The sequence below is a fragment of the Magallana gigas genome, chromosome 7, assembly GCF_963853765.1.
Source record: "Magallana gigas chromosome 7, xbMagGiga1.1, whole genome shotgun sequence".
In the NCBI taxonomy this organism is placed as follows: domain Eukaryota; kingdom Metazoa; phylum Mollusca; class Bivalvia; order Ostreida; family Ostreidae; genus Magallana; species Magallana gigas.
Window position 1 is genome coordinate 27894505 of NC_088859.1, and position 27866 is coordinate 27922370.

General features: G+C 34.2%; 3 protein-coding genes across 3 annotated transcripts in view; 2 read left to right on the forward strand and 1 right to left on the reverse strand.

Annotated features, from left to right (window-relative positions):
* The first annotated feature begins 627 nt into the window (after window positions 1-627).
* On the forward strand, window positions 628-6849 carry LOC136269789 (phosphoglucomutase-like). Its single transcript, XM_066065298.1, has 6 exons — window positions 628-945; window positions 1280-1442; window positions 2232-2492; window positions 5591-5781; window positions 6174-6328; window positions 6558-6849. The coding sequence occupies exons 1-6, from the start codon at window positions 703-705 to the stop codon at window positions 6832-6834; spliced, it is 1290 nt and encodes a 429-aa protein (XP_065921370.1). The 5' UTR covers window positions 628-702; the 3' UTR covers window positions 6835-6849.
* A 6471-nt stretch (window positions 6850-13320) lies between these two features.
* LOC117684861 (tripartite motif-containing protein 3) lies at window positions 13321-16760 on the reverse strand. Its single transcript, XM_066065290.1, has 2 exons — window positions 16631-16760; window positions 13321-15867 (listed from the first exon to the last, which is right to left on the reverse strand). The coding sequence occupies exon 2, from the start codon at window positions 15863-15865 to the stop codon at window positions 14129-14131; it is 1737 nt and encodes a 578-aa protein (XP_065921362.1). The 5' UTR covers window positions 15866-15867; window positions 16631-16760; the 3' UTR covers window positions 13321-14128.
* Window positions 16761-18894: 2134 nt separating this feature from the next.
* The window catches only part of LOC105348082 (phosphoglucomutase-1), a 35479-nt gene continuing 26507 nt past the window's right edge, over window positions 18895-27866 (forward strand). Inside the window, exons 1-6 of the mRNA XM_066065303.1 lie at window positions 18895-19214; window positions 21914-22076; window positions 22888-23148; window positions 26284-26474; window positions 26854-27005; window positions 27209-27460. Of these exons, the coding sequence (XP_065921375.1) occupies window positions 18972-19214; window positions 21914-22076; window positions 22888-23148; window positions 26284-26474; window positions 26854-27005; window positions 27209-27460 (1262 nt within the window). The 5' untranslated portion in view covers window positions 18895-18971. The remainder of the gene's footprint in view (window positions 19215-21913; window positions 22077-22887; window positions 23149-26283; window positions 26475-26853; window positions 27006-27208; window positions 27461-27866) is intronic.

Below are 27866 nucleotides of genomic sequence, written 5' to 3' on the forward strand. Positions count from 1 at the left end.
CACTTTAACAAATCGAAAGCTAATACAAATATTAGATATTTCTTCATTTATTTACAGTATTTCTAGAATTGTGATAGGGTTTGGCCAATGCTGATTTATGACCGGGTTCATATTTTTTCGGGGGGGGGGGGGGGTATTATTGATAATTTTTCAATGTGAGTGAAATGAAGCAAATAAGTTTAAAATTTTTAGGGAGTCCGGTTCCCCTACACCCTCTAGATTCATGCATGTGACTTTTTTCCACAACAAACATTATTAATTTTTTTAGATTAACCTATAAAAAATTGAATTTTGAAGAACTTGCCCCTTCCCTTTATTAGAGAATGTAAAATATAAAATATAAAAGGAAAGTTAACAAAATTGACAGTAAAACAGACGTTTTACATACTTTGAAACCACTAACCCCCCACTCATTAGCAGATTGGCAAATATTTATTTTCTTGAGTGGTGGGCGGGGGGGGGGGGGCTCTGTCCCCTTCCTTGATGCTATGTGTCTGTCATTCTAAGAGAATGCATCCCTTAAAGGCTTTAGTAAATTAAAAATGCTTGTTTTGATTTGAGGGGGTGAGAAGGATTTATTCCGGAATAAGATTATCCAGTTTTGTTCTCTTCTAACACTCACATTTATACTGCGTGACACATTTCCTGCAGACGGCAGAGAGGTGACTGTCAAGGCCAGCTTCCACGATCCTGTATGCGGCAATGTCATACTCATCAACAACAGTTTCATCTTCCCCGATAGAGGGACAGAAGCCGGGGACGAGCGGACTTAGGAAAGCTGTGAAAGTCTACTTGCAAAAAAATTACACTGAAAATTTTGTGCAGAGTATACTGGAAGGGGGGTTAAGTAAAATAGAGGGTTCAAGTCTAGTCATCGGAGGCGATGGACGATACTATGAAAAGGAGGCAACATTGCTCATCATTAAAATGTGTGCAGCAAATGGGGTATGTCTTGGTTATACTTGACAAGCTGCAGAACTATTTGCAAATTAAATTAAATTCATTCATAAGAACGGTACCTTAGTAATATATTGGGAGATATTCACTATTTTGAATTATATAGATATCTATTGCAAAAGGCAAGGTAAATTGAAATAAAATATAAATAAACGAAAAATTCCATTTTAAAATTGGAAGATACAGAGGCACATTGATATTTTATATATAAGCTGCAAGCATACATTAAGCCATTAATTTTTTTTTTGATAAGAATCTTCAGGAACTTTGATTGCATGGGTTGGTAAGATATTGCTCAATTTTCTCTGGCATTTTACTTCAGGTGTCTAAAGTAATAGTTGCTCAGAATGGTTTAATGTCAACGCCAGCAGTATCCTGTGTCATCCGTAAATACAAGACTAATGGTGGAATTATTTTGACTGCAAGTCACAATCCTGGGGGCCCAGATGCTGATTTTGGCATAAAGTTCAACACTGAAAATGGAGGTAATGCATTCTGATAGCAACACAATGTATCAAGAATTATCTCAACTCAAAGCATTTTTTTTTTGTACATAGCCTTGAGTTAGAGTCAAATGAAGTCAAAATTAGAAAATGAACCATTTGCGGTTTAAAACTTGAAATAACATAATTTTTCAAATTTTCTTTAGAACTTCAATTTGTGTGTGGTTAAGATTTTAGTATTTTTCTCTGTGAGATATTAGAATGATTCAAGATTTGAGTTAAAAATATGGATGAAGTTTAATAAGAACAGTAGTGCAGAAAGAGGGATAAAAAGTACTCTTGCGTAGAGAATAATTATGTATCCGTATGTCTTCAAGTTTGGAATGAAAACTCTCTGAACTGATTTAGTTTTCAAGAAGATTGAAATTAGTATTGACTTAGCTTAGGTATTTAATACACTGATTGACTTTGATTACCGATATATATGGAAAATAAAAATATAAATCAGAGGAGGTAGAAGATTGATAAATTTATTTTATATAGAGATATAAAGGATAATTGGTAATTGTAAATTAGGTGACCATTTGTCACCAGGTTAACAGATGTGTAACAGGTGGTAAAAAGTCAAGTCTCAAAGGGGACTCGAACTCAGGGCCTCTGACGAAACGTCTCGGCGCTCTAAACACTAAGCTACTGAGACCCAATGTATTAAATGACAGTCACACACCTCAGACACTTGTTAACCCGGTGACATAATTTTAACAATTTATGCTTGCAGAATTTTATTGATCATTTTAAAGAAATCCTATTTTTTTAAAAATTTTATTATAGGTCCAGCTCCAGAAAATGTAACAGACAAAATATTTAAAAGAACAAAAAGCATCAGTCAGTACAAGATTTGTCCCGATTTGAATGCTGATATCTCCAAAGTTGGTCTTTCTACATACACTGTTGATGGTAAAGAGTTCACTGTTCAGGTCATAGACTCTGTGTTGGATTATGTGGAGTATATGAAAGAAATATTCGACTTCCCTGCTCTGAAAAACTACCTGTCCACAGGGAAACAAGTGCTTATTGATGCAATGAATGGAGGTCAGTTCTGAATGATTATTACATTATTAGAATGATTGATCTTTGCTAAAATGCTATTCATAGACAATGAATCAATGAACAGATACCGTATATCTCAGATTGTGAGTTAGTACATGTAGTTGCATGCTTGTTGTTTCTAAAGTAACATTTTTTATTTTAATACCTGCTTAGTGTATTTTATGAATATCAAATTACATGTATGTAGAACATGCAAGAGGGTAAATACATGTATATATTGATGAAATTCTAAAATTCAAATCAGAGGCTTTCAGAGTTTATTTCACTTTTGCCCAAAAATATTTCATTTAATGCATTGGTCTGATATATCGATTTCAAAGATATTATGTCACAGAAAGTAATACATCTGGATGGCTTGCACATAGAGTTATCTCTCTTTGCTCATGCTTACTGTAAAACATTATTCTGCAGCAAGGACTTTAGGAGTAATTGTGCATTTAGATTGAAGAACATCTAAATGTAGCTTGATGTGGCTAAAAATGTGTAATTACTTGAAAAAAAGTAAGGAATTACCACAAGAACCATAAATAATTGTGCAATCATGGTAACAAGAGAACCGGCAAAATGTTACTTGAAATAAAGGTTATCAAATTAAGTATTTACATGTAATTTCATAATTTCAAGCCATTTATAGTTGAGCATGTTGCTTTATATACAGTAAGATTTAAATAAAAACCATGTAATGAAATATGGTGGAATATTTTCTGGGAATTTAACTCAAAGGATAGAATTGATAGTTGGGTTGCCAATTAGTGTGCTTGCATGTATACAGTAAGAATAAAAAAAAAATGTTTGCACTATTTAATAAATACCTACCTGGTATCTTTTTTTAAACCAATGTGAAATGTTTACTTATTGCACAAAGCATTTTTTTTATACAGACTCCTTTAAAATGCGCTATTAAAAAGCCATCAGTTTCAGAGAGGGGTGATATGGATCTGGTAAACCACAGTGTGGTGATCTGGAATAATGGATCACTCCGTAGAATTAACAGTATCAAGAAAGAAAAATTGATGGGTACTGTACAGTATATAATAAAAGCAGTTATTGACTTTATTAATAACTAGATAACTGTTACATGTATTGCAACTCTCATACGAGTTGAAGATGATCGAGATAAATATTAACCTCTGATGGAAGTAAAATCATACTTGTTATTCATGTATATTTAAGTTAAAATTCAATTAATTTTTTATTTATAGGGCTACATGTAATCACATGACTTTACAGATTCTAAAAAATTACTGACTAATAAAGCAAAGGATTCCTAAAAACATGCATGATTTTCAAAAATTGGACAATTAATAGCATTTAATTGATAAATTTTGTCTAAAAAATCTTTAAGGTCCTGCAAAAATGAGTCCACAATATTTAATGCTTACTGATTATCATTTGTCTAAAAAGGCTTTATGTTAACTTATTTTTGGGATTAAGTTTTTCAGCATTAAAAAATATATGTCAATCAGTATGTACATGTAGATCTGTCACTCATGTGATGAGTGCAGGTGAGGATATATCTAGATTATGTTAACTTATTTTTGGGATTAAGTTTTTCAGCATTAAAAAATATATGTCAATCAGTATGTACATGTAGATCTGTCACTCATGTGATGAGTGCAGGTGAGGATATATCTAGATTATGTACATGTATCTTATCCATACAATGATTCAATGGTGTGTAATTTGCTTGTACTTGTCAATACGTATAAATGTGTTAATTAATCAGTATGAAGATCTCATCAGTGATCCAACTATTTTTTCTTCCTAAATGCCACGGGGATGTTAGAGTTGTTCCATGCGTAAATATCTCTCTCTCTCTGATTGGCTGATTGAATTGCCACATAATATTCGACGTACTGTGGGTACAAGACTGTTACTGTACATTATACATGGCGGTTGAGTAACAGTTTACTCCAGCGTATGTACATGTAGTATGGAAAAACCAGAAGTAAAATGACCTCACAAGTATGAGATATATGTATCACCAGTTATGTGTGTGACAGAGATTTTCCTATTGGTCTTCGTAGCAGCTAGTGTTGAATGCTTTACTCTGAAAACATACACACACCCACCCCACCCACCTTTCCTTCTTGAGTATTACACATCCTAGGCCCAGAGTCTAGCAAATTAAAAATGTGTTTAGTTTTGTAATAGGTAGACTGAGGTTTCTGTTGCCATTGTTCCTATCACAAAAAAAATCCATGCCCCCCCCAAAAAAAAACCAATAGTACAGCAAAAAAAATCTAGCAACTCCCACCCCCACAATAAATACATGTAGTACCTTTGCACCCAGGCCTGTAAGTTCTGTAGTACTTGATTGAGTTGAGATGTACCGGGTATATTGTACAGAAACATGATCTCTTGTTGTTGACCAATATGGTGTTGATGCTGGAGACACTGACATTTTAATCTTGTTTTCTATACCTCACGTTTCACACTGTTTTTGTGATACAGAATTGATTGGTACTGTAAAATGATGCTTAAGTCTTCAGATTAATGATATGATCTGTAGAAGTTTTCAGCCAATTAGTTTAGTCTAAACACAAACTTCATGACTGGACAGAAATTTGAGTCTATAATGTCCACATTTAATATATTTTTTTTTACAATAAGCAAAATGTAATGTTGGGTGAACATGCTTGTACACAAAACTTGAATTTTGAAAATCATGATCTGTCATTGAGTGATAAAAATATTTCTGTTCAAGATTGTTATTTAGTAGTAAAACAACTTTAACCAACAAGTTCATGTACCGTAATCAGGTTTTGATAGAAAGCAAAAATATAGAACCCCAATGTATTCTCATTAACTTTGAAAGCACTGAGGATAGCTATTGGTAAAAAGATGTCAAATTTTTGTGCTGCAATTGTGTGGAATTTTATGATACAATATACAAAAACTTATTGACATACCTGTTTGAGATATAGAGAGCATTTTCCATATGTGAAACAATTAGCACTCAGACTGGTTTCAATTATAACTTTTTATGATACATGTATTACTATAAGGTACATTTAGTTGGTATTATTATCTATACAAAAAGTATCTCTGTTTGATTGATTTTACTTTAATAATTACAGTTATGGGTCCATATGCCAAGAAGGTGATCTGTGAGGAGCTCGGGGCCCCACAGAACAGTGTGGTCAACTGCACCCCTCTAGAGGACTTTGGGGGCAAACATCCCGACCCCAATCTGACTTATGCTGCCGACTTAGTGACAGAGATGGCCAAGGGGCATTATGACTTTGGTGCTGCATTTGATGGAGATGGAGTAGGCTTATTTTAATCTTTAAGTAGCTGGGGGGGGGGGGGGGGTTAGAATGAATATGCTGGTTAAGGGTTAAGCATTAAGCATTGCAAACATTTTTATGAAAGTTTATAACACTAGAATGCATTTTTATTTCCTCATTTTTTTTAATGTTTTCTTTTTTGAAAGTTTAATGTTTCCATTAATCAGAATGTCTGTTTTTCCAGCGATGCCAATAAAAAATTATAAAAGTGCAAATTCTTTGGTGGTGCCAACTTGCATGTGTTCTTGTGTCATCAAAGAAATGAATTTAGGAGAAACCGCGTGTTCACATTTTAATGACTGTCAACACCTGTACTGATCCATAATTCACTAATTACACTGTAGAAATTAATTACGATGCTCTGATATTACAGGACAGGAACATGATCCTGGGAAAGAATGCCTTCTTCGTGACGCCATCAGATTCTTTGGCTGTTTTAGCACATTATCTAGAATGTATTCCATATTTCAAAGAGACTGGGGTCAAAGGTTATGCCCGGAGTATGCCAACAAGTGGAGCAGTAGACAGGTCAGTGATAAGGCAGAGGTGTCCAGAAATATTGGTCATAAGAGAGAGAGACAGAGAGAGAGAGAGAAAGGAGAGAGAGAGAGAAAATGTTTTTGTTATCCCCAGTACAAAATTTTAATAAATTTTTGAATAAAATTTTAAAATTTTTATATATGAATTTTATCTTCTAATAAAGTACTATTAGTGTCAGTTGTTTGAATATGAAACCTATTGCTTTTATTTATATCAGAGTGGCTAAAGCCAAGAATCAAACTTGTTTTGAGGTTCCGACAGGATGGAAATTCTTTGGAAACTTGATGGATGCTGGTCGCCTGTCTCTTTGTGGGGAGGAGAGCTTTGGAACCGGGTCAGACCACATCCGTGAAAAGGACGGTTTATGGGCGGTCCTAGCCTGGTTGTCCGTCCTAGCCAATCAGAACTGCAGTGTGGAGGAATGCATAAAAAAGCACTGGCAGACCTATGGTCGAAACTTCTATACAAGGTTTGGCAAGTTCTTCATAGTGTGATACATATAGAAAATAGTTTAGTTTAAATTTCCCATACAGCAGTTTTCAAGTTGTGTCGACTCGAGTAAGAGTTGTTGTACATAAACAGCATACTACACAAGGTTCCATTTAGAGTGCTCTTTATAGTGAATGATACATGTACAAATACACTATAAAAGCATTTTCTATTCAATCATTTTTGAAGACGTGCATATACCGGTATAGTACTAAGGAGGAGTTGTTTTACAATATAGATACTGTAAAACTTGTTTAAAACATGAACAAAGTGAAAACTTGTTCCCTACAAAAAAAAAAAAAAATTATGAATAGAACAAAGTCACCAAACTGATTTTGAGCCCAGCACTGGAAATATAAATTTACCTAATTTATTACAAATAGTTTTCTATCATTAAAAATAATACTTATATAGACATAATTGTTTGAGTGAATTTATTTTCATTGTATTTAAACAGACTTGATCTTCCATGTATGCTTGAAAAATCTTCAGCTAGGATTATGGTGATTTCTCGCTTATTTTCCTCCAGTTTCCCATGTATTGCAAGAAATCTACATGAATATATTTTTATTTTTATATGCCTGGTATCTATATTCTTAAATATAAAAAAAATATTTAAAAGAAAAGTTTAAAGAACAGCAAGTTACCCTTGTTAATTAATTAATTAAAACATTAACTATGAATATACCAGCCCAAGAAAACAAAAATAATACATGAAGACAATAGTAATTTAACATATTTAATGCACAAATGCATCAATTTGAGAACTGCATATGGCTATGCAAATATTTGTGGTTTGTGTGATGGGTTGTAGGTTTTGATATATGTGTATATTTGAACCCCTTGATAAAATATTACTATTTATTATCTCATAATGTGTGGAAAAAAAATTGTTTAATGAAAGAAAGTTCACTTGTACCTCAATTTTTGATGAGAACTGCCAAGTGCTTTATTCATTAGTCTAGAAGATAATTATCTGATGAATTAAACACAAATCCCATGTAGCCACTTATTCTCCAGGTTACAGAGCTCGGAGGCATATACACTCTAGACTCAGTTTAATTTATCATCAAAGAGATTTTTATTTGTCATCATATGACCCTGGTTTGTGTGTCAGAATGCCTGGAAGATATTCATTTACTGAACTCTGGCAGCAGAAAAATAATTATACCCGCTGCTCCACATGGTTTGGAGACAAGAGCATGCAATTATACCGATTTCACTGGGATAGAGAAAATAAGAATGTACCCCCTAATGCTGTTGGAAATGATTGTCTTTGGTTTTTCTTGGCAATCATTCTTTAACAGGCTATGATAATTATGTGCTGTGAGTTTGACTTGTAGAAAGTTCATCCCCTGCTGGGTCAATGATAAGATTTGGGGGGGGGGGGGGCTGAATTCTGTTTCTATAACAATGGGTAAAGAGAGAAAGTGTCATAGTTCTTCTGTTATCTGTGATTGACTTTTGACAGAAGTATAGGTACTTCTGAACTAATTGTTCTTTAGAATGTTGATAGGTAGTTTATTGGTCACCCCTGATATTTACAATGTCTTAGATTAACTAATAGTTAAGACGTATTAGCTTTAACTATGGATATACTAGTATATCAATTTGGAATTTCCCATTGACTTATTTTGTCACAGTTGCAGTGAATTTATTTTTTACCTACTTGAAATTTTGGCAATAAAGTACATGTAAATATACTTCATGTTAAGGAGAAATGTCTTAAAATAGCAAACACTTAAGAACTCGTGGATAATTGCTTAACAATGGAATGTTGTTCTAGATCACGTTTAAACGTTCTATTTCTAATATTTTTCTTGTGTTGTCTGAAACTGGAGACAGCTAGCATCTCTCTGAGAGAGAGAGAGAGAGAGAGAGAGAGAGAGAGAGAGAGAGAGAGAGATATTAATCATATTACATGTAAAAGTATATATATATTTCCTTTAATATTATTTTGATTAAATTATAAGGAGGAAAGTAGGGCTTATGTTACTTTATGATTCCTATGAATGATGACATATTTCACTGCCTAGCAGATTGCATGACAGGACATACAAGCTGGTAAAGGGGCACCTGCTGCTCCCCCCCCCCCCCAGTTAACACCATTTTGACAGAGAAATAATGAAGAAAACAACAAATGGTAAGTTGATTTTATTCATTTATTCATATTTTTCTTACAATTTAACACTTGAAATCTGATGGTGAGTAGGCATCACAACATTTTCCTCAGTACTTTAGAATATGTAAACCTTCATGTATAGATATTTATATGAGACATATACATTTTACTGGTTAGAAAAAGTCATTTTAGCATCGAAATTATCAATGCCTTGCAAACGTTTATTTAAATTACTGCTTTAAAGTCTTATTATGTCAGTTTTTTCCCCTCTTTGTGTCCTAGAAATGTAACTACCAACAAATGTAGCATGTGTATGAGTTTGGTTGCTGGCATTGAACAGTGATTGCCCAAGATATATGAGGTCTGCTAGAAACTTTACTATTTTTAATACTGTAGTAATATCTTTTTGGCACTCTCATCATTAATTTGAGTCTTGGTCATCATTGTTCATGGTAACATACCAGACATTTTCACCTCTAAATGCACAATGTATGTAGAAACCCATGACTTTGAATGGTGAATCCTCGCTACAAAAGGTATGATCTCCTCAAGATTAATCACACCAGATAATGGTGAAAGAAGGTGATGGACTTGTAATTTCTAAAATAGTTTCTCGTTAATGTTTGTAAAAAATCCCTACTTTGGATTTTAATGTGTAGAGTTATCTCCCTTTGTTTTATGAGTACAGTTTTCATGAACCAAGGCTCCTTATGAATTAGGGTACATTTAAGTAATTTATCCAGTGTATATGTAATGAATGGACAAATAGAATTCATTCTTAATTCTTCTAAATTGTTAGTTTTGTTTCAAAAGGCATTTTATGCCTATCCATATCAGCCCTGTGTACTCTGATTTAATCTACTTTGGTCAGCAAGTGCCATTTCCTGAAAATGTGTGAATGGTTCTATGTGATTATCTGCTTAATGTAAACGGATTAGCCACTGTATATTTATCAAAATACCTGATTTCTATAGCAAACTTAATGCAGAATTTTTAAAATATTTTTTAAAGCTCATAGCATGTGATTAAATGTTTCATTTTTGGCATTTTCTGAAAAATTTAGCCATATTTGGGTTATTATTTTCAAAAATTTCCAAAAAATAGTTCCAGGTGTAAAAGAATTAAATCATCATTAGCATCATCATGTATACATGTTAGGTTAATGAATGTAATAGATTAATGAAACTTTTGACAAGTAATAAATGTTAAATGTAGCTCTTGAAATTTGAATATTGTGTGTAAAATGCTAGATTTTGTATGTTATTTCAGCCTTCCTGGACCAGATTTCAAAGGCCTATAACTCTGATGCAGAATACACAATTCCCGCCAAATTTCACAGGGAGGTGTATTATGGGTATAAGTGTCTACCTACCAAGTTTCATCAAAATCCAAGAAGAATTGTGTAAGTATTAGGTCACATACCACTATTTTTACCCCGTGCTCATTGACCAGGCAAGTAGTTCCATTCTAAAAATGTATGTATTATTTCAAAAATTCCTAGGGGTACTAAATGGTCGAATTTGGTTCCTTTTATGGCATGGATGGAAAGAAGGTTTAAAAAGAAATACAGGCAAGAAAAATTTTAGAAAAATTATCTTTACAGGCGCAATAGAAATGGTGTAAAGAGGCCAATGTTTACACAAATTCCAAAGTGAAAGTGATTTTTTCATGGTAGGGGTTATTTTAGGGGCCATATCTCAGTCCCCTCTCGATTGATTTTCCTGTAGTTTGGATATGTTGTTGGACTAGTGTCATTCTATAGGTATGCTGTATTTGAACTCATCTGAGCCGGTGGAATTTTTTATATGATTTATTTTTGTATAAAGGAATAAGAGGGAAAAATAATTGTGGTCTGTGTCCACCAAAGACCACGACCGCCATAGCGTGGCTACTTCCGGTGACCAGTTGCCGCAACTAGATGTCAAGTATGAAAATACCTACAAAATGAGCCCCGTTGTCAAATTCAGGAAATCGTCTATACGAAGCATTATATCGGAGGTCATAGACTGAGAAAATGTCAAATCCATAACAACCTACGATTCTTCAGTTTTAGGGGGAAAATGCAAATTAGCCTGTGATGTCATCAAAGAAAGAGTAAAGCAGCTGAACATTACTCGGTACAAGATAATCGCTTCTGTGATTGCGGCTCAGAAAGGAAGCCAAAGCATGGTGGTGACGTCACGATGTCTTTGGGACCAAAAGAACGATAACTATTTTTCAGTTAAAGTAGAATTGGGTGAATTCTATGTCGTAGGAACGGTTTACGTGGTATACGCAGAGTAATGTGTTCATGTAGCTCCTTAACAATTGCTTGTACAGAAATATAACGCATCTTTCGAGTACATGTATTTATTGAAAGTGCTAATTTGTTTGAATTTTTCTATAAAAAATGCCAAAAAGTATCTTGGTTTCGTTAAAATTATTATCATAAAAAAGGCGAGGAGATCCGAGGAGATCCGAGCTTCAGTTAAGGCAAATAACATAAAGAACACACGCACAATTCCTCACATTTTACGACGACAAATATAAAACTTAAAATTATATCTGACACTTTTATTAAAATCTCTCTAATTTCATATGATTTTATCAATGTTCATTGTTCGTATTTCTTTTTTACCAGAAATTGTATAAGAGAAATATTTTGTAAAACGAAAAACTTGAAATATGTTGATTCTGAATGTAAAACAAGTCTATTGTTAAGTTTAAATATAAATATATACATCTTCATGCAAACAAAATATCATGTCAAAAGGCAATGGAATAAGTGCTGCTCTTGAAAGCAAACAACAATTTTTTTGACACAATCTTTGAACTATGGTCCATAAAAACGGGACAACATTCAATACAGGGGTTATTAAACTTTAAAAAGCAAAACAAACTTAGCACCGAATTTTAACAAATTAACAAGTTAAGTAGCTCTAAAACACGCTTTCTACCAATTGACTTCAAAATGTTGATTTATGACAATTTACTAGAATAAACAACAATTGATCGCAAGCACCCGTACAGTAGGCGACTTATAACTATGAGAGTATGTATGGAAACTAGCCCAAATTAATTTAGGGAATGGAGGGGGAAAGGGGGGACAAAACGGCCAAAAAAGACAAATTTCAAAACAACAATTTTAGTGATAAACTACTTCTTATATCCGTAAAGCCTCAACCTATCTTTTTTCGACTAACAAGTTCGAAAGATATGTCATCTTTGAGTGATAAGACAGACCATTGGGTCGTCTTGGGATCCAATGGCGATTTTTTTTTTCGCAAATAAACCGTGTTTGCGTTTAGAACCTCGACCCCAAATGAATGATAGCACGTAGTAATATATAGGTCTTGTAATTGTTCAAACATTTTAATATTGTCAAGTAAAGCAAACACCGAAGTAATCGGTGTTTCTACAACATCTACAACATTTTTTTTTACAAGAGTTGAAGCCCCCCTTATAAAAACAACCAAAAAACCAAAGCCGAAAAAAAAAAATCAAAATCACTGTTAAAAAATCTTTTAAAAAATCTAGCCACAAAAATGCCAGGAATTAGAAGTCCCAATGGAAGTTCTTTTTACGGTTTTGCTTGGAATTAAAAATTTGCAACAAAAACCATAAAAACTAAATGTTCACTTCTGACAAGAAAGTGACTTTAAAAGTTCAAAACTGCGATTGGAAGAAATATATCTACGATTTTATTAATGCAACATACTATTAACGTAGTACACATGGCTGTGTATTCTATTCAGCGTCTTTGGTGGAATGTAGCATCTGCTAAATCAAGCCATGGATATATGGAACATTCAAGAATTCGCCAATTCAAGTCCACGCCATCTCGTTGAAAAAACTTATTTTCCGCCAAATATAGTTCACGTCAAATATATTATGTTTAACGCATTAACGCGCAAATGATTCACGAATTGTTAAGACAATAGTTAAATCAGAAAAAGTATTCAGAAAAATGCATTTTGTCTGATCTTTAAACTAAGTTTAAAAGTAATCGAATGAATACAAATCCTATGAAACTAGCAATGTTTAATTTTGAGATAATATTAGACTTTTGATAATGACCTTAAAAAAACAGCAGAGGTTCTTTCCTCTAGTCCGGATGAACTGTTCAGTTTCAGGGCTGGATGGTCGTGGGTTTTTTTTTGTACGCAATATTTATCTCCTTTATGAGAAGAGCTTCATTCAAAGATATAGAAAAATATTCAAATTTTATAGTCCAACTGTTTGGTTTTTTTTTTTACTTCAAATCTGATGGGTTTTTTGTTGACCATCTAACTAAATGGTTAACTTTGTAACTTACCAACAAGATGATACATGTGGAACAGTCTTTTACAATGAATTAGGCGTTTAATTTGAAATTTGAACGATCAGCATAATTTATTCCTTTCGTCATCAAATAAAACACTACAAACTACGATGGGTCAAACACTCGGACGACGAGCGAGGAAGACTCACTGTACGATATTTACAACTACCAAGTATAATTTCCTCTGTTTCTTACGGAAAGTTGCTGTATAGAAACAGCCAGACTGAAATCTACACGCCCCATTTATCGATTGGTCGAAATCTACAGCGGCTGAAAGTGACGGGACTGAAATTGACACGCCCTGTTCATCGATTGGTTTGAACTTACAGCGACCAAAGTAAAATCACGGACTGGACGAAATGATCATGATGATGCCAGACACAAAGTTTCACAGGAGACGATTTGGCTGTTTCTTTTAGCTAACTTACTTATATATGTACGTTAATAGTAATTTAGTGAATTTTACTAACTTTTCATAATCAATTTAGTAATAAGTTAAAAGAAAGATGTTTAAAATATAAATAATAAAATGCTTTCTTTGATGATTCATGCGGGTTATGAAGGTAGCAATCATTGCAGGAAAAATTTACATAACCGGCCGCTAACGCGGGTTATGTATTTTTCCTGCAATGTCGCTACCTTCATATCCCGCAGGTATGTACTTTAAAAATATATAAAAATTCACGCCATGACGGGCGTATTCATGAACATTGGTGGTAGCTTTCTTGTTTTCAGTTTATTGTAGTGTTATAGCAAATGCATTTTACTACACGCACGTTGATACAACATTCCCAATGATTTAGATCGAAGACAAAATAAATGTCTTGCATACAAATGCTGTTGAATGACGGCTGACATAAATCTTTACGTTGAAGATTTACTGTAGATACTTGTAGACTGTCACTGTGGTGGTGTACCATTGTCCCACATGGAGATTGTTCTCATCATCTACACACAGACCACGGGGATATCTTATACCTTGTTGTGGTGTGAGTAGTAGAGACAAGAACTGACCGTCCTGATTAAGGATGTCAAGTGAATTATTGCTAGAATAACCGTTACAGACAATGATGTGACCAAGGAGATCAGTACAGATACCATAGGGGTAAAACCCTGACCCCTGGCCTGTGTAGGAGAACCTGTGTTGTCCTGATTTATTCACTACCACTACAGCTCGTTTGTTACAGTCTGATGTACAGATATCTCCATTGATGTTTTCTGTGATGTAGTGTGGATAATCATACAGTTCCTGTCCTTTGTTGTCCCTCTGTATGTTCTGTATTTCTTTTCCTGTCTTGTTGTACCTGGTGACTTTAGCCTCTTTATCCTTTATCATCCCCACCAGTATGTCCCCGTTGATGCGGGAGGAGTGTATGCTGATTGGTTCCCAGTCTCCTGTTTTAATGAATTCAGTGACTGCATTCTTTGGTGTCATCCTATTGATGACTTTTTTCTTTCTGTCTGTATAGATCAGATCCCCGTCCTGTGTGACTGTGTGGTAGCCTTCATATTTACCATTGGTTTGTATCTTCTGTAGCTGATTCCCCTGTAGATCTGTAAGGACAAGGTTACCACTATCATCACTGCCCCAGAGTCTGCCTGATTTACCCAGTGATATATAATATAAACTCTTAACACCTGGTACTGTGTACTCCCTGACCTTGGTGACAGAGGAAGACAGAGACAGTGTTGGTTTCACGTCAGATTTCTCTACGTCTCGTCTCGTCTGTTTCCCTGGAAGTTTTAACTGTGTAGAGGCATTCTCCATGGGTTTTATTCTTCTATTATCAGGTTTGGTGTTCGGAAAATTTACACTACCAAGCAACTTAGAGACATCGTCTTTGTAGCACTGACCAGCAGTAAACACTGGTAGGACAGGCTGTGTTGTCTGTGGTATGGACTGGATTTTCAATTTATCAAAATCATCAGAAAATAAAACTCTGAAATTGGTGATGGACTTGTAGCTGTGAAACTCCTTCAGAAGTTTTTCAAGATATTCAGTGTAGTCCTCATAAGTTTTTTCCTGTAAATTTAATGTTTTGAGAAGTGTTTCTTCTATTTTATTGGCTTGTTCCAATTTGTCTGATGTTATCCTATCCACCAGCTCTTTCAGAGACTCCGCTTCAGCCTTTATGGAATTTCTGATGTTGTCCATAGTCTTCTTTATTTCCGTGACATCTTCTCTAATCTCTTTTTTTAAACCTTGTGATGTTGAGAGGTAATAATCTTGGATTTTGGAGATTTCTGATCTGCAAAATGCGACCTTTTCTGCGTATTTTTCTTCCAGATCGTCAAGTTGATGGCCGGTGTGCTCTTTCATGAAGATACATTTAGCGCAAAGAGGGACATTACATTCCTTACAAAGAATTTCTACATTTCGTTTTGGATGGAGATTGCATTTCTCCTCTGGAAGTTGTGGTTTGCGTTGTTTGTATGTGACCACTTCATGTTCCTTGGTATCTGGACTCTTCTGATGTTCATCTCTGCATCTTTCACACAATCTTTGATGACAAGGATTGCAATAGAACTGACAGTTCCTCTTACAGTCTTCAGTGCCACAAACCAAATAGTGTTGGGCCATCGCCGGTATTTCTTCTTCTGCAGACATTGCCATCTCTAAAAGATTTTATTTTTGGTTATTGATGATAAGCATATTACTGGCGTACATTATATCTATGTTCTCATTATATTTCAAAAAATGAAGAAAAAAAAACAAGTAAAAAAGTAAATAAGCAATATATTTAAATTACCCCTGGATCTCATTATTTCAAAACAAAATCAATACAGAAATAAATACGCAATTTATTAAAATTACCCCCCCCCCCCCCTCCGAAAAAAAGCCTGGATCCACACTCGAATGAACCGAGTTACTTCTCTTTAATCTACAGAATAAACGAAACCAAAACTACATTCACCTTCATTTCATTGCATTTGCTTTCTAAACTTTGCAGATGGGTTTTAATAAATAGACAGAGTTTGTAATATTATAGTTTTGATTTGATTAATTATACCAGAATGTCATTCTTTCATGATGAAGGCTTTGCTTGTCATGCACTTTTCTGAAGAAGTCATAAATCATTTCAGTAACACTCTTCCCATTTTCAGTGGCGTCGAAAGCAAATTGAAATGGGGGGGGGGGGGGCTTTGCAAAGATAAAAGCCCCCCCCCCCCCCCGGTTCCGACGCCTATGTATTTGCTTTCTTGATGGTGATGGTCGCTTGAATTTGTGACACATATTAAGAAGGTGACCCACTTTAATAAAATATACTTTTTGTGTCCAAAGATATATGTGAAACAAAGCTCTTATAAATTATTATGAAATACATGAGATCGAGATATCTTAAATTCATTGGGATAAATGTAAATGTTCTATACTTACTGTTTCCTGGGATAAATATTTAACGACAAAGTAGGTGGGAATGTCGATGAGAGAGATTTCAATGAGAATTTACGAGACTTGTTTTATACTTCCTCGTTCTAAGGACCATAGGTAAATCTGGCGCGGATTTCATTTATTTTTAAATGACGGGGTGGATATAAATACATGTTATAAAATTTTTTAAAGTTTAATTGTAAAATATTGCACGCAAACAAAAGGTACTGTCATTTATGTTGATATAATATCAATTGTTTCTCTAAAATATCGAGTAAAAACTTGCTTGTATTCTATAGAATAATATCCATATGGACGATTTGCCTTAGGCTTCTATTTACCTGTTGTTTTGAATCCACCATCGCATGCGTGGATTCGGAAAAAAATTGTATGGTGGCAGAAGGGGGGTTCCGAGGGATAATTGTGTTTGACGGAGGGGGGGGGGGGGGGGGGGTTGAGGCTAATTTTCGGTAAATTTAATATATAAATTTGAATTTTGAATCCCCGCCCCCTCTAGATTCGCGTATGCATCGACAAACAGATCTTTTTTTTTTATACATATAAAAATTATATTTAAGCATTTTAAACCAGTGTTTAAAAAATACTGTTTTGTCCTTATACGTTTGGAAAGTAACCTTTTTCCTTTTTTTTCTTTTCTTTTTCTTTCTTTTGATTGTCAAGATTTTTTGGATGAGCCTGCCCCCCCCCTTTTCAAAAACGATGAGCACTACGTGCCTGAATATGCTAAAGTAGTTTCTATTATGAAATGAGCTGTTTTAACCCAAAATACAAAGTTATCTCTCTTTGTTTGACCAAATCATTTATATTAACTGAGAATATACATAATTGCTTACATTATCATAAAAAATAGTTTAATAAGACAATTATCAAAAAATGACTTTTAGTTAGGCGGATAGACAATGCTATCGTTCGCAGTCCTTATCAAGGTGAGAGTAGAGAATATTTTGGCCATCATTTTTTCATCTGGCGTGTTGTGTCCATGCAGTTTTCTTTACAGGACGCCCAAATATTTGGTTGCATTATTAATAATAATAGTATTATTTATAAAAACATCAGCATAATGAACATATTTATACTCTCGTCTATTTTCAAACGGCTTTGATTCCCAAAAATTTGATCGTTATTTTTGTCGGATTTTTTGAGACTCAATCATTGCTAATATTTTAAAGCAATATGAGGTGCATTTTTCATGTTGCTTTTTTTTTTTTTACTAAAATGTTCTTTTCTACAAAATGACAAAAATATCATGGTTTTTCAATTTCTGTTCGCCATATTTTTGTGGAAAAGGCCGTTAAGAGGCCTTATTTGGAGCAAAATCGAATTATTGTCGTCCTGTACAAAAATTGATTTGCTTTATATTCCTTAGAAGAGAAATATTTCCCTTGACAAAAATTAATGATTTTTTCAAACCTCATTTATCATAAAATTTTAAGTTATATGCAGACTTATCATACTAGCAGGTTTTTGCAGCAAAATAAAATTCTAAAAAATACAGCTCATATTGCTTTAATCGAGTTGCCGAATTTTTAATAAATAATTTTCATTAATTTTTAAAAAAAATTTGTTTCAGATGATATTTTTCTAGAGTTTGAAATATAAGAAGTTTCACTTTAACAAATCGAATGCTAATACAAATATTAAATATTTCTTCATTTATTTGTTTATTTACAGTATTTTAGGATGTCTAAAATTGTGATAGGGTTTGGCCAATGCTAATTTATGACCTGATTCATATTTTTTTCAAGGGGGGGGGGGGATTATTGATAATTTTTCAATGTGAGTAAAATGAATCAAATAAGTTTAAAATTCTAAGGGAGTCCGGTTCCCCTACACCCTCTAGATTCATGCATGTGACTTTTTTCCACAACAAACACCAATAATTTTTTTAGATTAACCTATAAAAAATTGAATTTTGAAAAAATTGTCCCTCCCCTTCATTAGAGCATGTAAAATATAAAATATAAAAGGAAAGTTAACAAAATAGACAGTAAAACAGACGTTTTACATACTTTGAAAGTTCCACTAACCCCCCCCCCCCCCCCACTCATTAGCAGATTGGCAAATATTTCTTTTCTTGATTGTGTGGGCGGGGGGGTGGCTCTCTCCCCTTCCCTGATGCTACGTGTGTGTCATTCTAAGAGAATGCATCCCTTTAGTTAATTAAAAATGTTTGTTTTGATTTGAGGGGGTGAGAAGAATTTATTCCGGAATAAGATTATCCAGTTTTGTTCTCTTCTAACGCTCACATTTATACTGCGTGACACATTTCCTGCAGACGGCAGAGAGGTGACTGTCAAGGCCAGCTTCCACGATACTGTATGCGGCAATGTCACACTCATCAACAACAGTTTCGTCTTCCCCGATTGAGGGACAGAAGCCGGGGACAAGCGGACTTAGGAAAGCTGTCAAAGTCTACTTGCAAAAAAATTACACGGAAAATTTTGTGCAGAGTATACTGGAAGGGGGGTTAAGTAAAATAGAGGGTTCGACTCTAGTCATCGGAGGCGATGGACGGTACTATGAGAAAGAGGCAACATTGCTCATCATTAAAATGTGTGCAGCAAATGGGGTATGTCTTGGTTATACTTGACAAGCTGCAGAACTATTTTCAAATTAAATTAAATTCATTCATAAGAACCTTAGTATATTTGGAGCTATTCACTATTTTAAATTGTATAGATATCTAATATGTTTTACGGTGCGACCGTTGGGGCGAGCACAGCATGTGATCAAACAATGAATTATAATAAATTAATAAAATAAAATTAACAACGTGAAATTTGAATGCCAAAAAATAAAACATACCTATTTTTCAGTAAATTTTCAATATTCATAGTTTATAAGATTTGTTATAATTTATTTATTTATAAGTAGAACAGTAGTATAATCTCAGATACAATGTTGTTAAATAATAAAGATTTTAATATATAAATATTCATTGCACTGCATCTCCTCTTTTAAAGTGATTGTAATTATGATTGATTGATTGATTGATTTCCCCCTTTTTTTGCAGTAGACATTTTTTCTTAAACTTAAATATAAACCTTGGCTCATCATAGAGCTCCCCCATGCTAATTTTTTTTTCATTTTTGTCAATTTATACATAGAAAATCGACTTACCATGGATTTGCCCCTCCACTTAAAAAAAAATAATTAATGTTGAATTTTATTTTTAATTTACGCTTAAAAATATTTGCTTATCATGTTAAAAGAACATGGTGTTGTTCCCCCCCCCCCCCCCCCCCCCCCCCCCCCCCGCATGTAATAAATGGAAGTGAAAATAAAGAAACCATTGAACTGCTAAAGGGCTGAAGGATTAGAATTTTCATGATTTATTTTTCTTTTTGCTTGTAAAGATTTTTTGAATGAGGCTGCCATCCACCCACCCACCCCCTTTAAAAAAACGCTGCTACGTATAACGTTACGTTTCAGGAAATTACCGTAATTATAGCGAGCGCAGCTCGCCGGCGCACAGCGCCGGCTAGCGAAGCGAGCTCTAAGAATTAGTGTGCGCGGGAAAAAGAACGAGCTAAACCTACAGTTCATTAAACAAAATTTTTTGTCTACGTCCCATAATGCTCTCACAGTGCACTCGCGCTATATTTCCCTCGATAAATTTAGAGGTGGATCAAACATCTCTAATGAGTGTACTGGCTATTTCAGTATAGTCTGCGATACTTGCCTCATTGACATATGATTTGTTTTTAATCTTTTTTTAATATAGAGATTTTTATATATATACTAGCAAGAGCCATACTTTACTGCCATATCGATCCATTTTTAAACTAATTGTGCATGCATGTACAGTAGGCAGGTATATAAGTATATGAGTAGGGAGGAAATAAACAATAGTCCATTTTGAACTCAATAAAAAGGAATAAAATGAAAAAATAAACAGGTAAAAAAATTATGTAGATATTGCATATAGTCAGAACATTAAATTTAAAAGTGGGAAATTACACTTACAAACAGGTACCGGGCTCTCTCTCTCTCTCTCTCTCTCTCTCTCTCTGGGTAGGGGGTTGCGCTGTATGTATCATAACATTAAAATTCGTACCTTTGGAATACTTATTGTAGAGCAATACTCTCTCAAAAATTCGTTGACGTTCGTTGATACCTAAATAAAACTATAAGTTGACAATGATGCAGGGTACAGTATGTGTAGGCTAATTCTTGCTGCGCTCGCCAGAACGGTAGAACCGTAAAACATATTAGTGAATAAAATATTTGTGAGCATTCATCCAAATTAGTGCAATTTACAACTGTTTCCTGTATCTGAAGAAATGTCCTTATTCGTCAGCTGTTCTTTATCTTAGCCTTTGCAAGATTTTGAGAGGATTGTGGTCATTTCAGCAGATTTACAATAACTTCAATTAGAGTAATTTCCCCTTATCAGTGCTTATTGTGACGTCAAAGCTGACGTTTGTTAAGTGTCGTCTTACTCTTTAAAACTCCCCTGAGAAATAAAAGTATGCGAAGTATACGGTTTTATTTACTTAAAAAGCATGATGTTCTTAAAATTACACATCTTATAAGCTTTTCAAAGGTTTTACTTTGATTCTCGGGAGAACGTGATGTTGGAACGTGAGGTTGGAAACCATTGGTACTATGAATTGTGGGTCAAAATTTACTGACTCCGAAAAAATATATCGGATCAATGTGTAAACGTTTGTGACGTCACACGATTATTTTTGATTGAAAGTGTATTGAGGTGAACTTTAGAGGTAACATTGACTGTATGTCGCTTACATCGTTATTGTTTTTACTGTCTAAATTTGTCTTGCTGATTCTCGTGAGAGTGTGAAGTGATAAAAATTGCCATGATTACAGGGAACTACTGGGACGATTAAAATGATGCATTACTGGTCCGATTTACTGACGCCAAAAAAATCCGTTGAATGAATGTGCAACTAGTCCGAATTTTCTATTCACACACGCCTTGCCGGTAGAGCTCGCTTCGCGCCGGCGCTGCGCGCCGGCGAGCTGCGCTCGCTATTAAATTGCAAAAGGTCAGGTAAATTGAAATCAAATATAAATGAATGAAAAATTAGCTCGCATAAAAATGCACTGTTTTACTAAAAGACTTTATTGAAAAGTTATATTTTGTCAAAATTGGAAGATACAGAAACACATTGATATTTTATACATAAGCTGCAAGCATACATTACTCCATATTAATTATTTTTAGATAAGAATCTTCATGAACTTTGAATAGCATGGGTTGGTAATTTAAGATATTGCTCAATTTTCTCTGGCATTTTACTTCAGGTGTCTAAAGTAATAGTTGCTCAGAATGGTTTAATGTCAACGCCAGCAGTATCCTGTGTCATCCGTAAATACAAGACTAATGGTGGAATTATTTTGACTGCAAGTCACAATCCTGGGGGCCCAGATGCTGATTTTGGCATAAAGTTCAACACTGAAAATGGAGGTAATGCATTCTAATAGCAACACAATGTATCAAGAATTATCTCAACTCAAAGCATTTTTTTTTTCTACATAGCCTTGAGTTAGAGTCAAATGAAGTCAAAATTAGAAATGAACCATTTGCGGTTATTAACTTGAAATGACATAAATTTTCAAATTTTATTTAGAACTTCAATTTGTGTGTGGTAAAGATTTTATATCTTTCTCTGTGAGATATCAGAATGATTTAACCTTCAAGACTTGAGTTAAAACTATGGATGAAGTTTAATAAGAGCAGTAGTGCAGAAAAAGGGATAAAAGTACTCTTGCATAGAGAATAATTATGTATCCGTATCTCTTCAAGTTTGGAATGAAAACTCTATTAACTGATTGAGTTTTCTTCAAGAAGTTTGAAATTAGTTTTGACTTGGCTTAATAGGTATTTAATACACTGATTGACTTTGAATAGATTTATGGAAAATGAAAACTGGTAGGGGACTAATAAAAATATAAATCAGATGAGGTAGAAGATTGATGAATTTATTTTATATAGAGATATAAAGGATAAATTGGTAATTGTAAATTGACCATTTGTCACCAGGTTAACAGATGTGTAACAGGTGGTAAAAAGTCAGTCTCAAAGGGGACTCGAACTCAGGGCCTCTGACGAAACGTCACGGCGCTCTAAACACTAAGCTACTGAGACCCAGTGTATTAAATGACAGTCACACACCTCAGACACTTGTTAACCCGGTGACATAATTTTAACAATTTATGCTTGCAGGATTTTTTTGATCATTTTAAAGAAATCCTGTTTTTTTTAAATTTTATTATAGGTCCAGCTCCAGAAAATGTAACAGACAAAATATTTGAAAGAACAAAAAGCATCAGTCAGTACAAGATTTGTCCTGATTTGAATGCTGATATCTCCAAAGTTGGTCTTTCTACATACACTGTTGATGGTAAAGAGTTCAGTGTTCAGGTCATAGACTCTGTGTTGGATTATGTGGAGTATATGAAGGAAATATTCGACTTCCCTGCTCTGAAAAACTACCTGTCCACAGGGAAACAAGTGCTTATTGATGCAATGAATGGAGGTCAGTTCTGAATGATTATTACATTATTAGAATGATTGTTCTTTGCTAAAATGCTATTCATAGACAATGAATAAATGAACAGATACCGTATATCTCAGATTGTGAGTTAGTACATGTACATATGTAGTTGCATGCTTGTTGTTTCTAAAGTAATATTTTTTATTTACCTGCTTAGTGTGTTTTATGAATATCAAATTACGTAGAACATGCAAGAGGGTAAATGTATATTGATGAAATTCTAAAATTTAAATCAGATGCTTTTAGAGTTTATTTCACTTTTGCCCAAAATTTTTTCATTTATTGCATTGGTCTGATGATATTATGTCACTGAAAGGAATACATCTGGATGGCTTGCATATAGAGTTATCTCTCTTTGCTCATGCTTACTGTAAAACAATATTCTGCAGCAAGGACTTGAGTAATTGTGCATTTAGATTGAAGAACATCTAAATCTAGCTTAATGTGGCTAAAAATGTGTATTTACTTGAAAAAAAAGGAAGGAATTACCACAAGAAACATAAATAATTGTGCAATCATGGTAACAAGAGAGTCGACAAAATGTTACTTGAAATAAAGGTTATCAAATTAAGTATTTACATGTAATTTCATAATTTCAAGCCATTTAAAGTTAAGCATGTTGCTTTATATACAGTAAGATTTAAATAAAAACCATGTAATGAAATATGGTGGAATATTTTCTGGGAATTTATAACTCAAGAGATAGAATTGATAGTTGGTTTGCCAATTAGTATGTTTGCATGTATGCGTGGAACATCAGGCACGTAGCATCGTTTTTGATAGTGGGGGGGGCAAGACTTATCCAAACAATCTTGACAAGCAAAAAAAAAAAAAGGGGGGGGGGGGGGGGGGGGGGGCTGGCGTAGTATATAGCTTCAATTTCAATCCTAGTTCCCTTATTTTCATATTAATTTTTTCAATGCTCCCCAAAAAGTGGGGGGGGGGGGGGGCAACTCTGTGATGATTCAATTTTTTATATGTTAATTTTAAAAAATGTGTTGCTGCAAGAAAAAGGGGGGGGGGGCATCTGATGGAAGTTAAATCATACTTGTTATTCATGTACATTTAAAAGTCAATTAATTTTTTATTTATAAGGCTATATTTATAATCACATTACTTTACAGATTTTAAAAAATTTAATATATGTCTTACCAATTTATAAAGCAAAGGAGTCCCAAAAACATGCATGATTTTCAAAAAATTGACAATTAATAGCATTTAATTGATAAATTTCGTCTAAAAAATCTTTAAGGTCATGCAAAAATGAGTCCACAATATTTTATGCTAACTGTATATCATTCGTCTAAAAAGGCTTTCTGTTAACCAATTTTTGGGATTAAGATTTTCAGCATTAAAAAATATATGTCAATCAGTATGTACATGTAGATCTGTCACTCATGTGATAAGTGCAGGTGAGGATATATCTAGATTATGAACATGTACCGGTAACTTATCCATACAGTGATTCAGTGGTGTGTAATTTGCTTGTACTTGTCAATACGTATAAATGTTTTAATTAATCAGTATATAGATCTCATCAGTGATCCAACTATTTTTTCTTCCTAAATGCCAAGGGTTGTTAGAGTTGTTCCATGCGTAAATATCTCTCTCTCTCTGATTGGCTGATTGAATCGCCACATAATATTCGACGTACTGTGGGTACAAGACTGTTACTGTACATTATACATGGCGGTTGAGTAACAGTTTACTCCAGCGTATGTACATGTAGACGTAGTATGGAAAAACCAGGAGAAAAATGACCTCACAAGTATGAGATATACATATCACCAGTTATGTGTGTGACAGAGATTTTCCTATTGGTCTTCTTAGCAGCTAATGTAAAATGCTTTACTCTGAAAACCTTCACCCACCCACCCACCTTTCCTTCTTAAGAATAACACATCCTATGCTCAGAGTCTAGCAAATCAAAAAGAAAACAGTACTCATGCGTTTAGTTTTGTAATACTGTGGTTTCATTAATATTCAAGGCTATCAATTTTCGTGGATAAAGTGAAAATCACAGTTTCAAGGATACGTTTATTCGTGGCCAATGACCCTATCAATACAAAGTATTAGTAGAAGTTGCAGTTCAATGAATATTAAATTTCAAGGATAAACTTAACAACGAAATCAACGAAAATTGGTATTCAACGAATATTGATGAAACCACAGTAGGTAGACTGAGGTTTCTGTTGCCGTTGTCTCTATCACAAAAAAAAAATCCATACCCACCCCCCCCCCCAAAAAAAAAATCCCAAAAACAAGAGTACACCAATAAAAATCTAGCCACCCCCACCCCCACAATAAATACATGTAGTGCCTTTGCACCCAGGCCTGTAAGTTCTGTAGTACTTGATTGAGATGTACCTGGTATATTGTACAGAAACATGATCTCTTGTTGTTGACCAATATGGTGTTGATGCTAGAGACACTGACATTTTAATCTTGTTTTCTATACCTCACGTTTCACACTGTTTTTGTGATACAGAATTGATTGGTACTGTAAAATGATGCTTAAGTCTTTAGATTAATGATATGATCTGTAGAAGTTTTCAGCCAATTAGTTTAGTCTAAACACAAACTTCATGACTGGACAGAAATTTGAGTCTATAATGTCCACATTTAATATATTTTTTTTTACAATAAGCAAAATGTAATGTTGGGTGAACATGCTTGTACATAAAACTTGAATTTTGAAAATCATGATCTGTCATTGAGTGATAAAAAGATTTCTGTTCAAGATTGTTATTTACCGTAGTAGTAAAACAACTTTAACCAACAAGTTCATGTACCGTAATCAGGTTTTGATAGAAAGCAAAAATATAGAACCCCAATTTATTCTCATTAACTTTGAAAGCACTGAGGATAGCTATTGGTAAAAAGATGTCAAATTTTTGTGCTGCAATTGTGTGGAATTTTATGATACAATATACAAAAACTTATTGACATACCTGTTTGAGATATAGAGAGCATTTTCCATGTGAAACAATTAGCACTCAGACTGGTTTCAATTATAACTTTTTATGATACATGTATTACTATAAGGTACATTTAGTTGGTATTATTATCTATACAAAAAGTATCTCTGTTTGATTGATTTTACTTTAATAATTACAGTTATGGGTCCATATGCCAAGAAGGTGATCTGTGAGGAGCTCGGGGCCCCACAGAACAGTGTGGTCAACTGCACCCCTCTAGAGGACTTTGGGGGCAAACATCCCGACCCCAATCTGACTTATGCTGCCGACTTAGTGACAGAGATGGCCAAGGGGCATTATGACTTTGGTGCTGCATTTGATGGAGATGGAGTAGGCTTATTTTAATCTTTAAGTAGCTGGGGGGGGGGGGGGTTAGAATGAATATGCTGGTTAAGGGTTAAGCATTAAGGATTGCAAACATTTTTATGAAAGTTTATAACACTAGAATGCATTTTTATTTCCTCATTTTTTTTTTTTGAAAGTTTAATGTTTCCATTAATCAGAATGTCTGTTTTTCCAGCGATGCCAATAAAAAATTATAAAAGTGCAAATTCTTTGGTGGTGCCAACTTGCATATGTTCTTGTGTCATCAAAGAAATGAATTTAGGAGAAACCGCGTGTTCACATTTTAATGACTGTCAACACCTGTACTGATCCATAATTCACTAATTACACTGTAGAAATTAATTACGATGCTCTGATATTACAGGACAGGAACATGATCCTGGGAAAGAATGCCTTCGTGACGCCATCAGATTCTTTGGCTGTTTTAGCACATTATCTAGAATGTATTCCATATTTCAAAGAGACTGGGGTCAAAGGTTATGCCCGGAGTATGCCAACAAGTGGAGCAGTAGACAGGTCAGTGATAAGGCAGAGGTGTCCAGAAATATTGGTCATAAGAGAGAGAGACAGAGAGAGAGAGAGAGAAGGGAGAGAGAAAATGTTTTTGTTATCCCCAGTACAAAATTTTAAAATTTTTTATATATGAATTTTATCTTCTAATAAAGTACTATTAGTGTCAGTTGTTTTAATATGAAACCTATTGCTTTTATTTATATCAGAGTGGCTAAAGCCAAGAATCAAACTTGTTTTGAGGTTCCGACAGGATGGAAATTCTTTGGAAACTTGATGGATGCTGGTCGCCTGTCTCTTTGTGGGGAGGAGAGCTTTGGAACCGGGTCAGACCACATTCGTGAAAAGGATGGCTTATGGGCGGTCCTAGCCTGGCTGTCCGTCCTAGCCAATCAGAACTGCAGTGTGGAGGAATGCATAAAAAAGCACTGGCAGACCTATGGTCGAAACTTCTATACAAGGTTTGGCAAGTTCTTCATAGTGTGATACATATAGAAAATAGTTTAGTTTAAATTTCCCATACAGCAGTTTTAAAGTTATGTGGACTTGAGTAAGAGTTGTTTTACAATATGCATCTAAAATAAACAGCATACTACACAAGGTTCCAATTAGAGTGTTCTTCATAGTAAATGATACATGTACAAATACACTGTAAAAAGCATTTTCTATTCAATCATTTTTGAAGACGTACATATATAGTACTAAGGAAGAGTTGTTTTACAATATAGATACCGTAAAACTTGTTTAAAGCATGAACAAAGTGAAAACTTGTTCCCTACAAAAAAACCCCCAAATTTATGAAGAGAACAAAGTCACCAAACTGATTTTGAGCCCTGCACTGGAAATATAAATTCACCTAATTTATTA